The sequence below is a fragment of the Urocampus carinirostris genome, chromosome 4, assembly GCF_059441175.1.
Source record: "Urocampus carinirostris isolate Australia breed hairy pipefish chromosome 4, RoL_Ucar_1.0, whole genome shotgun sequence".
Lineage (NCBI taxonomy): Eukaryota > Metazoa > Chordata > Actinopteri > Syngnathiformes > Syngnathidae > Urocampus > Urocampus carinirostris.
Window position 1 is genome coordinate 6,406,969 of NC_142352.1, and position 11,800 is coordinate 6,418,768.

At 41.3% G+C, this 11,800-nt stretch overlaps 1 protein-coding gene across 1 annotated transcript; it reads right to left on the bottom strand.

Annotated features, from left to right (window-relative positions):
* Positions 1 to 754: 754 nt before the first annotated feature.
* Positions 755 to 7,994, bottom strand: ddias (DNA damage-induced apoptosis suppressor). Its single transcript, XM_088333129.1, has 5 exons — positions 7,680 to 7,994; positions 6,149 to 6,310; positions 4,803 to 4,911; positions 4,416 to 4,723; positions 755 to 1,997 (listed from the first exon to the last, which is right to left on the bottom strand). The coding sequence occupies exons 1-5, from the start codon at positions 7,799 to 7,801 to the stop codon at positions 920 to 922; spliced, it is 1,779 nt and encodes a 592-aa protein (XP_088189255.1). The 5' UTR covers positions 7,802 to 7,994; the 3' UTR covers positions 755 to 919.
* Between the last annotated feature and the right edge of the window lie 3,806 nt (positions 7,995 to 11,800).

The window sequence follows — 11,800 nt, forward strand, 5'->3', positions numbered from 1 at the left end:
AAAGAAAAAGAGAGATAAAGAAATAAGAGAAAGAGGGAGGGAAAAGGAGAGAGGGCGGGACAAAGAAGGGTGAGAGAGTGAGAAACAAAAGAGGTAAAAAGTCGTGGGACAGGGGGAAAAGAAAGAGAGATGAAGAAAGAAATCCAAAGAAAAATAGAAAAACAGGAGAGAAAAGAGACAAGAAAGCACGAAGGGTAGAAAGAGAGAAAGAGAAAAGAGAGAAAAGGAAAAAGGAAGTTAGAGCCAAAGAAGTTCAAAAGACACAGAGATAGAGAGAGAGAGAGAGAGAAAGAGAAAGAGAGAGAAAGTGATAGAGAGAGAAAGAGAAAAAGAGAGAATGAGAGAGAGAAAGAGAGAGAGAAAAAGAAAGAAAGAGAGAGAAGTAGAGAGTGAGAGAGCGAGAAAACACGAGAGAGTGCGAGCGAGAGACCGAGAGAGCACGAGATCAGGAGTGAGAGAGAGCACGAGAGAGTGCGAGCGAAAGACCGAGAGAGCACGAGAGCAAGACTGAGTGAGAGAGAGCGGGAGAGAGAGAGAGAGAGATACAAGTACAGCATCTTTGTTCGAGGCACCTGGCTTTGGCAACATCAAGTTGTCATATTTCAACCTGCAGCTCGTTTTTCTCTTGCGCTTCTCTGAGTGTTGTCTTGCGGGCCGGATTTGATCCCTTAGCGGGCCTGATCTGGCCCGCGGGCCGCCTGTTTGACACCTGTGCTTTAAGGTATCCAAAAGGTGGCTGATTGATATGCCTTCGTAAAAGTGATTAGTTTAATACAATTCTGAACATTAAAATCTTATGAACAATCTCAATAAACATATAAACTTTGACTCATTTCATATCTTTTCTTTATAGCAGCAATAGCTTGTTTAAGACTATACAGTCCATGATTCTCTCAAACAGAAGAGCAGCTAGACAATTTCAGACCGATTCCGAGAACAGATCTCTGGACAAATCACACGCTTCAACGTGAACCGACAGATCATTACTTGCCATTTCATTAAACATTTGATCTATTTGTGTAAAACCATCATTTCCGACAACATTATGTTGCTTTGTTTGTCCTGGACGTGACAGTGTTTTTTCTCCAGTGCAACCTTTTTCCAGTAGACCAAGGGTGGGAAGCACAGCAACAAAGCTGTCCTCTGACCTTCTTGGAGGCATGTCAACTACATTTGCCCGCTTCCCGTACAGAACCCTCCCCTTGATAGCAAGAAAGTGCTTTCTGGTTTGTCTTTTTAAAACGTTTCTATGTGTTATAGATGATAAAAGATGTGAGGAAGAGTGAATCTCAACAATGGGAGTGGACTGAGAAGATGGGTTGAAGTCAAAACTCAGTGGATAATCCCTGCGGGCTGAAATCTCTCGAGGAGGTGTTTGTTGAGCATCTCTCGCTCTTGTGACATCATCTGTCGAAAGCTGGGTGTCTTCCTTGTGTGGATCCGTTGAGCTCCTACCAAAAAGGTCCAGAGAACAATCGTAGACGTCTGCGTTGTCTTCATTGTTGTTAGTCGCATTCGTTAAGATCCTGGAATTGTTTCTTGATGCCTTTACTTTTTTGGTACACGCAGAAATCAGTTCATCCTGCAAATTGTTGTCATTTTTTGCCTGAAAGTATTTATCTTCCCCGTTTAAAAATTCTGTCAGACTTTCAGAGAAAGGCAAATCCTCCCACGCCAGCGAATGTGACTCAAACGAATCTTGCGTTCGTCTGGAGACTTCAGACTTAGAAATGACATGTGGAGGAACGAACGGTGTCAGATGATTTAACACAGAGGAGTTGGTGACATCTCTGCTGGGCGTGCACAAAGGGAATGGCGGTGTGTCAAATAACGTGGTCTGTCTTTGCTTTTGGGCAGTTGAGCGCTCTTCTTCGTGTTGACACAGACAGTCGTCTTCCTCCTCTTCCTCCTGCTCCTGTTCGGCAGATGAAGTAATAAGTCCCAGTGATTGTTGCCATGGCGGCGTGGGTGTGAGGCTGCCGTCGTGGTGCGGTGATCTGCAAGGGAGAACAAATGCGACTGGGATTTAAGTTTACATTTGCATGGGGAACTCGTGCGGTTTCACCGAATGCAAATCTGCCTCGAGGAGCGGTGAGGGAAGGTGCATTCAATGGTTTCAACTGCATGAGAGGATTTAATAAAACGTATGTGATGAAATAGTACATGTTTTTTTTTGCAAAAAATATATATATACTATATATTTAATCAGCACGGCGGCGCAGTGGTTCGCGCGTGTGCGGCACAGTTCTGAGGTCATGAGATCGAACCTCCTGTGTGGAGTTTGCATGTTCTCCCCGTGCTTGCGTGGGTTTCAAAGCATGCATGTTAGGTTAATTGGCCGGTCCAAATTGTCCCTAGGTGTGAATGAGCGAGCGAATTGTCTGTCCCTGTGTGCTGGCAACCAGTTCAGATTGTCCCCTGCCCACTGCCCGAAGATAGCTGGGATGGGCTCCAGCACCCCAGCGACCCTACTGAGGATAAGCGGTGCAGATAATGGATGGATGGATATATTTAATCAGCATATTCCAATTATTTTACCAGATAATGCATTTTTAAGACAGGACGTCTTGTCTTTGTCATTCTAAATTGTAAAGTCATTAGTAGAACATACCCCCCACCCCCCAACAAGCTAGTTGCTATATGGTTTAACGTGTCATTCAGTTGAAGAGTTTACAAGTTCTGGTAGTTGTGGAGAATATTTAAGATTAGTGTTGTAGAAAGGCCTGAGCAATAAAACGAAAAGGATAATTGCCATATTATAACATAACATAACATAAATAATTAAAACTTTCAATAAAAGTCGATTATAAAAACTGAAATTACACTACCCGAACCCCGGAAAAAACGAGGGCGCTATGAAAATGAAAAGGCTAGCTCCAGACAAATATTCGGGAGAGAGGAAGAATGTGAGGAGGACCTGCCAATCTATTCACAGGAATAACAGGACGCGTGAAAGTGTCAGGACGACAACATGGTCAAAAAGAGTGATAGAGGCGAAAGATAACACCCAGCAAACAAACTCAAAGCATGCTAAAAGAGTCTTCAGGAGGTATCCTGGCTACTTAGAGTATGATAAAAAAAAATGGCAATGTGCACTGTAAACTTTGGTGACAACATGTTCCAACCAAGAAAGGCAACTCGACAAACTTATTCAACCATTAAAACAGTATACGCCGAATGGAAAAACAATCCAACAGAGAGCGCTAAGCAACGGCCACCATAGTTACAGTATCCATGTATCACACCCTGAGCAAATGGGGTGGCTGAAACAACAGCGAGTGACTCTTTAGTTGCTATTCCTGATAGCATAGCAGTATTATTTCTTCCTCATTTTTATAACCTTTAATACATGCCTGTGTATAGAATTTATTTTTTTATTGATATCTCATTTATCAACTTTTTGGGGCGTTTTCTTGCTACTATTGCACCATTTTTCGTCCCACTATTGTTACAATGCAGGGCAGCACGGCAGCGCAGTGGTTAGCGCGTGTCCGGCACAGTTCTGAAGTCACGAGATCGAACCTCCTGTGTGGAGCTTGCATGTTCTCCCCGTGCTTGCGTGGGTTTCCGCCGGGCACTCCGGTTTCCTCCCATATTGCAAAAACATGCATATCAGGTTAATCGGCCGGTCCAAATTGTCCCTAGGTGTCAATGAGCGAGTGAGTTGTCTGTGTGCCGTGCAACTGGCTGGCAACCAGTTTAGGGTGTCCCCTGCCCACTGCCCGAAGATTGCTGGGATGGGCTCCAGCACCCCCGCGACCCTACTGAGGATAAGCGGTACAGATAATGGATGGATGGATGGATGTTACAATGCACTCTTTTTTCATTGCACAATTGTAACGATGCACTTACAACTTTGGCCAGTCTCCAAGCCATACCTTGTAAATATGTTTGCCGTTTTATACTATTTATATTTTATTTTTCTCTTTTTAAGATTGCATTACAAGTTTATCCTGAAGCGCCATGTCTAATCTTGTTGTAATTAATGTTAGATCTGTTGTTGTCAAGGACAAGTCTGAAAACATCTATGATTTGATTAATTACTTTAGGACTTGACATATATATGAATATAAGCTTAAACACACTTTTATTCTATAGCATTTGGATAAAGTATATTTTATGTTGACAATATCTGTGTATTATTTGCCCACATGTAGGTTTCAGATCAGGGGATGGTGTCATAATAGTCTGTGGTTTGCAATAGTCTGGACTGTGCAGCCCTTTGAAACTCTTTGTGATTAAGGGCTATACAATTAAACATGACTTGACTTGAGAGTAAAGATTTGCATTCAGTATGTCCTGCAATTGACTGGAGACATATTCACGTTTTAAATCTCACACAAAGTCATTTGGGATAAACTGCAGCTCATCTTTGACGCTAACGAGAAAGGCTCTGCAGATAATGAATGCATTACCTTTGAAGGGAGTGAGGAAAGAGACGGGAGATGGTGACATTATTGAAGCTGCAGGCAGCAGAATCTTGAGGCATACCAGGTCTGGGTGATGTCAGAATGCCGCAGATCTTGTCTGGATCCAGAGATTCCCCTTGATGGTCTTCGACTTTAATAAGGAGCAGTTGATAGCAACTCAGGACGGAGTGGCTTTTTGCACTTAAAGCTTTAGAGAAAATCAGCTGGGTAGCAGTAAACTGGGCCATGTCATCGTTCCCATGAGTACCAGGATTACGATCTCCTGACCATGGAAAACCTTTAGGATCCGTCACCTGCCGGGTCCAAATATTGGTATGGTCAGAAAAATAGCGATTATTATGGAATAATTTCGATTAAAGGTGTTCAAAATACCTTTATTCCAAAGACAAGATGTCTGCCAACAAAACAGTCGTTAACAGCCATCAGCAGTAATTTAGATCTAGTTGATTCTTCAGGAGGTCCATCTGAGTTTCCCAATACTCTGTCAAATCACAAACAAATGTCAGTTACCAATGCACACGTATTGATAGATGTTCACTTTGCTCAAAGAGAGTTTAATCCAGTGTAGTTCAAGTGCACGCTAGAGTGGCGTGAAACCTTTTTTCAGTGTGCAGTTATACAAAATAAAACAAAAGACGTAATGAAGATTATCCCTGCGTTCACTGCCTCTGTAAAACAGACATTTTCAGCCCTAAATCGATTAAAAACCTATAGCAGGAATATAACAGGATAGGCTCGACTTTCAGCATTAGGTTTGATGGCGATAGATAAGAACTTCGTGGTGGAACTGAAAGACACGGATAATGTAAATCGTCTGCATTTAAATAGCGCTTTACAAGTCAATGAAGACCTCCCAAAAGCGCTTTACACTGTGCTTTACACTTTTACACACTAACTAACCAATAGCAGCGTCAGCTATGCAAGGCAACTACCTGCTATCGGGGGCATTAGGGATTCAGTGTCTTGCCCAAGGACACCTGTACGACATGAATTGAAATCTTGAGGGGATAACAGGAGGATGAATTTTGTGCACAAATAAAATTATTTTAAATGAGTAAAATGTGGCTAGAAAGAGGTCTAAATATAACGGAAGCTAGAGCTCTTGTTGGTGATAGAAAGGAGTGGAGAGGTGTTGTGAAAGGATAGTGGGATTGTGGACGCGTTCTTAAGGATGGGCTGGGCACCCGTATGATGCGGCAGGGGTAAACCAGTGAAAGCTGCCGGGCCCTGCTGTTGAACAGAAGAGTGTGTTGTGTCACCCTGACCCGAGTGACATGGCCGCTTTTTTATGTCCAGTTTCATCTGGAGGGACGAAAGCATGAACAACTTGGGTGCCGAGGTGCTTAACTTGTTTGGGTGTTCGGGCATTTGGGTTGGCCATGGTCCCAAAATATTCTTGTGTGTTTTTGTTACATGTTCCCTTTTTTATTTTCTTTATTTTTGTATGTGTTTGTCTTGCTTTTGGTCACCCATCTCGAGGAATATGACCATGGTAGATAGATAGAAAATGTGGCTATATTCCTAAATAATCCTGCATTAGGTATTATAAGGTTATTGCTGCTCTTTCATCACACCCCAGCTGTAGCTTCAGGTAAATGTTTTATAGCCATAAAATAGTTATTGAGGGATCGATTGATTCACACGTAGCACTACTGAGGACCTAGCTGTGAAGTGCACGGGCCACCACAGAGTTTTCTTCTTCAGATGATTGCTTTCACCTTTGAAATTGAGTTGCAGATATTCCAAAGAAAGGGTTCAGGCAACTGCCAAACACGGTGACTCCAAATATTCTCGAGTCCCGTGTCACCTGCACCGAAAGACGATATCTGTACTCCAGTTGACACGTGAAACAGCTGAAGGTACACCTGGAACACCTGGATCTTTGGAAGAAAATCACAAGGGGGGGACATATTTAAACAGCGATACAAGATGGGGATAGTCAAGTCATGTTTATTTGTATAACCCTTAATCACAGAGTTTCAAAGGGCTGCACTGATCAAAGACTGTTGCAAACTACAGACTATTATGACACCATCACCTGATCTAAACCCTACAGGAGGGCAAATAATACATATATTATCAACATAAAATCTAGGTTATTCATAAGCTATAGAATAGAAGTTTGTTTTAAGCTTAGATTTAAACATTTCCACTGAGGTTGGAGATCGAATCTCAGGGGGAAGAGCATTCCACAGCACCGGGGCCCGAATGGAGAACGCTCGCAAACCTGCAGATCTCTTCATGGCTCTTGGGATCTCTAGTAGACCAGCATATTCAGAGCAAAGGCTCCGAACCGCATACCTATCAACCTGTACGTTGTTGCCGTACAAAGTACATTTATTATGCATCTTAAGACGTGTGCAACGTGCAAGAAAATCTGTACGGAAAAACGCAAATTTGTCAATTATGGGTACCATCCGGTATACACATACTATCACGATACGGCAAATCAATCAAGTCAAACGAGTTTGCTGCGATAGCCCCTATTTCGGTATCGTTTTTTTCCGTTGCAAACAAAGTGAGCGGTTTGATGCTACTGTGTGCATGCCGCCTGGGGATTTCCCATCATGCATCATTCATCATTTGATTTCATGTGGTAGTTGTGTAGTGAAAGGAAGGCCGTCTCTTTTTAGAGAACTGGCTTTTTCGGCTCAACTCATTAAAGAGAGCCGGCTCTCAAACGACTCACTTGCTTCGATGCATTATATTACGAATTATTATGTTGGATAAAGAAGTTAAGAAAAAAGGAAGTATAAAAGGAGAAAATGAAAAAAAGACAGGTTTGTGGTTCTCCCATTAACCAGTATATTACCAACAATAATTTAATGCAGAAAATGAATTCATAATTTGAATAAGAAAATGTATTATTCTACTTAATTATATTTGCATGTATTTTTTTCCTTCTACAGTGAACGTCCAAGCTACTTAATTCTTGAACTTTTTTTATAATAAACCTCACTCATGACGAGCAACTCAGTATCTCAAAACAAAAATATTCATTAACAATATATATGACATAACGAAACACATGTACAAAATAACATGTTAAACTACATAAATAAACACGTTTGTAAACAAAAATATGGTGTAAGATTATTTTGTATTTAGTAAGGGAAAATACGACAGTTTGTAAGGGCATGGAGCCCTGGAAGTTTACAGGTATGGAACCAGTACATAGAATTATACTTCCTGCAAAATAATTTTGCTAGCAAAAAAAAATAAAAAAATCAACTTTAAATCTTATCTTACCTCGTAGTGTCCCCTGTGTCCGTATCCATTCTGCAGAAGCAATTATTGCAGCAAGGATAAAACAGACAGGGATCTTGAAGAGAGAGCACGGTGCAGTCCACCAGGGTTCGCCGCACAGACATTTTACCCAACGGCGGTTGAAGTCTCCCGCAAAGTCGTAGGGAGAGTCTCGGCCAACAGCTAACATGCTATCGTCGTAAGATGAACTGCAAAACTGTAAACATTTCACTTTCGGAGACGAAACGAGGAGAAAAGTTGAAACTCTACCGCGGAAGAGTGTTTGTAAATTTGAACCAATCAAATCTCGTGTAGTTTTCTTCGTGTTCAACACTTGGTGCACAAGGTCGCGTTTGCCATCTAGAGGAAAGGAGGCACACCAGTTCAGATTTGATAAATGTGTTTCTGGGAATAATGTACAGTGGGACCTCAGTTATCGCGGTTAATGGGGACCAAAACCACCCGCGATTAGTGAAAATCCGCGAAGTAGCGGCGCACCTTAATTTTTTTAATTTTTATTTTATTATTATTATTTTTTAGACCCGGTTAATGGCGACCAAAACCACCCACGAAAAGTGAAAATCTGCGAAGTAGCGACTCCCCTTAAAAAATGCTTTTTAAAAAAATATATTTTATTTTATTATTATTATTTTTTAGACCTGCGTAGCTCTGAACCCGCAAACATGGAACCACAAAGTAGTGACGTCCCTATAAAAATGCTTAAAAAAAAAAAAAAAAAAATTTTTTTCTATTATTTTATATTATTATTATTATTATTTTTTAGACCCCCAAAGCTCTGAACCCGCGAACATGGAACCGCGAAGTAGCGAGGTCCCACTGTATTTAGAATTAAAGGGGCAGTGTGTAATATTTAGTGCCTCCTAGCCGTACAACAAATTTGTATTCCGTCTAAAAAGAACATTGATTTGAATACTAGGCTAAAATCCATGAACTATCATATCAATGTTAAAGGAAAATCAAAATACAAGCATTAAAGGGAATCAAAATATAAGCATAGAGTGTTTTGTTAGAGGATGCTGTTTATCCGCACGAGCGCATGACGGATGAAACAGGATGTGTGGTGCAAGAACTAGGAAAAAACGTTCTAGAACAAAACTGTGACTACCCGAACAGGTTGATGACTCAGAGGCCTGCAACCACAACCAGGAGGGGCCCACACGTGATCCTGCTGGTGAGGAAAGACCAATCAGAGCGAGTTAAGGATAAATGCAGTATACACATAGACAATAGAATTATGCTAGAATGTTTTGTTGCTGTGCTATTTGCATATTGTACAGTATAAATTAATGCTGGGCTACTCGACAAAATAAATTGACAAAATTTTGTGCAGGCTTGGGAAGTAACGGAATACATGGAACGGCAAAAATGATGTCGGCAAGCTGTTTGAATTTATTTTCATTTTCTTTCTGTCGCATTTTATGTTCGTTTTGCCGGAGAACAAAGAGATCAAAGCCAGGAGAGAAAGCTTACCACGTGTTGTGAGTCATCATTTTATTCATATTTAGTTTCTTTTGTCTTTTATTAGCATATTTGGTATTGGAGTCACCCAAAAGTAATTGAAAGTAATCCAGTTAAAGTAACCCTACCCAACCCTGGTTTTGACACATCTCGCCTCGCACCCGGATAATTCAAACACGCAGAGGAAAAAAGTCTGTCCGCCTTCATAACGCAAGATGATTATTTAAAAAAAAAAAAAAAAACTGTCAGTTGAATAAGTGTAAAACTGGGTCTCAGAGTGCACACTCTAGTCGGCACGATTATCTCTCACTCAGTTGTTTACATTGTGCCTCGGTCCTTCAGTTCCGCAGAGTAGCACCGCTAATGCATCGTGAAGCCAAAGGCACGGAAATGTGATGTCACACATGACCCCCCCCACCCTCAATGCCAATTAGCTAATAGCTTGTCCCGAAGATCCTATCGGATGGCCCTCGATAATGCGGCTATTCAATGTTTTCAGGGACTGACTAGTACCGTATTTTCCGCACTATAAGGCGCACCTAAAAGCCTTTATTTTTTTCAAAAGCTGACCATGCGCCTTATAATACAGTGCGCCTTATTTATGGATCAACATTAAGTCGCAAAGTCTTCCAACTAACTTGCAGCCGCCGACTAGATTTTCCCCCGAACGCCAAGTAGTCCGCGGTGTATGCTGGGATTTATTTACCGGCGTTTCATTGGCTAACCAGTGTGTCAATCATCATTTGAATCGATCACTATTGGCTAAAGTTATTCGGAGGTCAAGGGGCGGATCCTTTTTATCATTTCCAGGCTGGCATTGGCGTAAACGGCAAAACAAAGCCTGCAATTGGCCAAAAAAGATGTGTCAATCATCAGTTGAATCGATCACTATTGGGTAAAGTTATTCGGAGGTCAAGGGGCGGAACCTTTTTAATCATTTACAGGCTGGCATAGGTTTTTAACGGCAAAACAAAGCTTGCAATTGGCCGAAAAAGATGAATGTGTATAGCATTGACGGCGTACAGAAAGTATTTTTTACGATTCTGTATTTGTAAATATTTTATTCTCCTGGATTTACTACACTCACGGATATAAGAGGACCATGGTTGCACATTATTATTGAACACAACGACTTCGGTGAGCTACTCTGGCTATATACTATCCCTGTATCTTGTTTCAGACTGAACTCGATGTTTCTGTGATAAGCGGTGCAGATAATGGATGGAATAGAGTGTCTAATTTTAAATTAAACTCAATTCCAAGTGTTTATTGTCATATGCACGGTAAAGTTGCGAGCGAAAAAGAAAATAGAAACTAAGGAATGGTTGGCATTTCTTGAATCCCAAGACTTTAACCTTCCGAATGATGGAACGATGCATTTGAGTGACATCGTACGGACACCGCATCCGCACGTGTTCTCGACACGTATTTGCGTCTTTGCAAGCTTTCGGAATGTTAAGGGGGTAATAAGTTTGACTGAACTATCTGACTGTTTTCTCGACGTTCCCATTGTAGCGCCTTATAATCCGGTGCGTCTTATGTATGTCAAAAATAGGACCAAAAACTATTTTTTCGGGGTGCGCCTTATAGTGCGGAAAGTACGGTAATTACAGACACTTTAAACTGTGTTTTATCTTTAAGTCAAGTCAAGTCACATTTATTTATGACGCCCTTGATCACAAAAATGTCTCGAAGGACTGCACAGGATTACAATTACAAAATTGCACAATTACCCAATCCTCAAAAGTTTGCACACCCCTGCACAACACAATATAGGTACATATAGTGGTCAACTATTACACAGTGTCCCTTTAAAAATGTGAATGGAGATTCAGAACCATGGAAAAAAACAGATGAAGATGATCGGAAACAAGTTGAAAGCCAGGAAAGGCGAGTAGACGTGTTCGAGATAAAAAACGGATCGTTATTCGGGACGGGAGAACAGACGTGGTCGAGATCAAAACAGGTTGTAATTTGGGACGTAGGGGGAGACGAACAGGAGCAAAAAAACGGGACAGGTGAAAAAGGGCTTGCCGTGTAAAAACAGATTCGCAGACGGACCGACCAAAGGAGACTGACAGGACAGAGTTTAAATACTGACAGGGAGCCAATCCGTCAACAAGCTGCAGCTGGCGCAACACGGGCGGGACCAATTGGGCGCCATGGCAACCGTGACAACAGTAATGTCCTGTACTCGGAAAACGGTGCACACAGTACAAAGTCTAACTTACAGCAAAGTATTCTTCGGCATCCCGAATTTTTTTTTGTTTCTACTGTTTTACAAAAGTCCAATGGTCGTAAGTAGGGGAGCGTCTGTCTCTAGCAAACATTTAATGTCAACTTGAGATCAGGGTTGGGTAGGGTTACTTTAACTGGATTACTTTCAATTACTTTTGGAGTACTCCAATACCAAATATGCTAATCAAAGACAAAGTAACTAAATAGGAATAAAATTACTAAATTTCGTGCAGGCTTGGGGAGTAACGGAATACATGGAACAGCAAAAATGATGTTGGCAAGCTGTTTGGATTTATTTTCATTTCGTTTCTGTCGCATTTTATGTTCGTTTTGACGGAGATCAAAGAGATCAAAGCCAGGAGAGAAAGCTTACCACGTGTTGTGAGTCATCATTTTATTCATATTTA

What these genes read in the sequence shown, in the direction of transcription:
- ddias (XM_088333129.1), bottom strand. Translation starts at nt 7,801, where the DNA reads ATGTCTGTGCGGCGAACCCTGGTGGACTGCACCGTGCTCTCTCTTCAA. An exon ending in ATCTTGTCTTTGGAATAAAG is followed by an intron (nt 4,724 to 4,802) that starts GTATTTTGAACA and finishes TGGACCCGGCAG; the next exon opens with GTGACGGATCCTAAAGGTTT. An exon ending in TTTCCTCACTCCCTTCAAAG is followed by an intron (nt 1,998 to 4,415) that starts GTAATGCATTCA and finishes TCTCCCTTGCAG; the next exon opens with ATCACCGCACCACGACGGCA.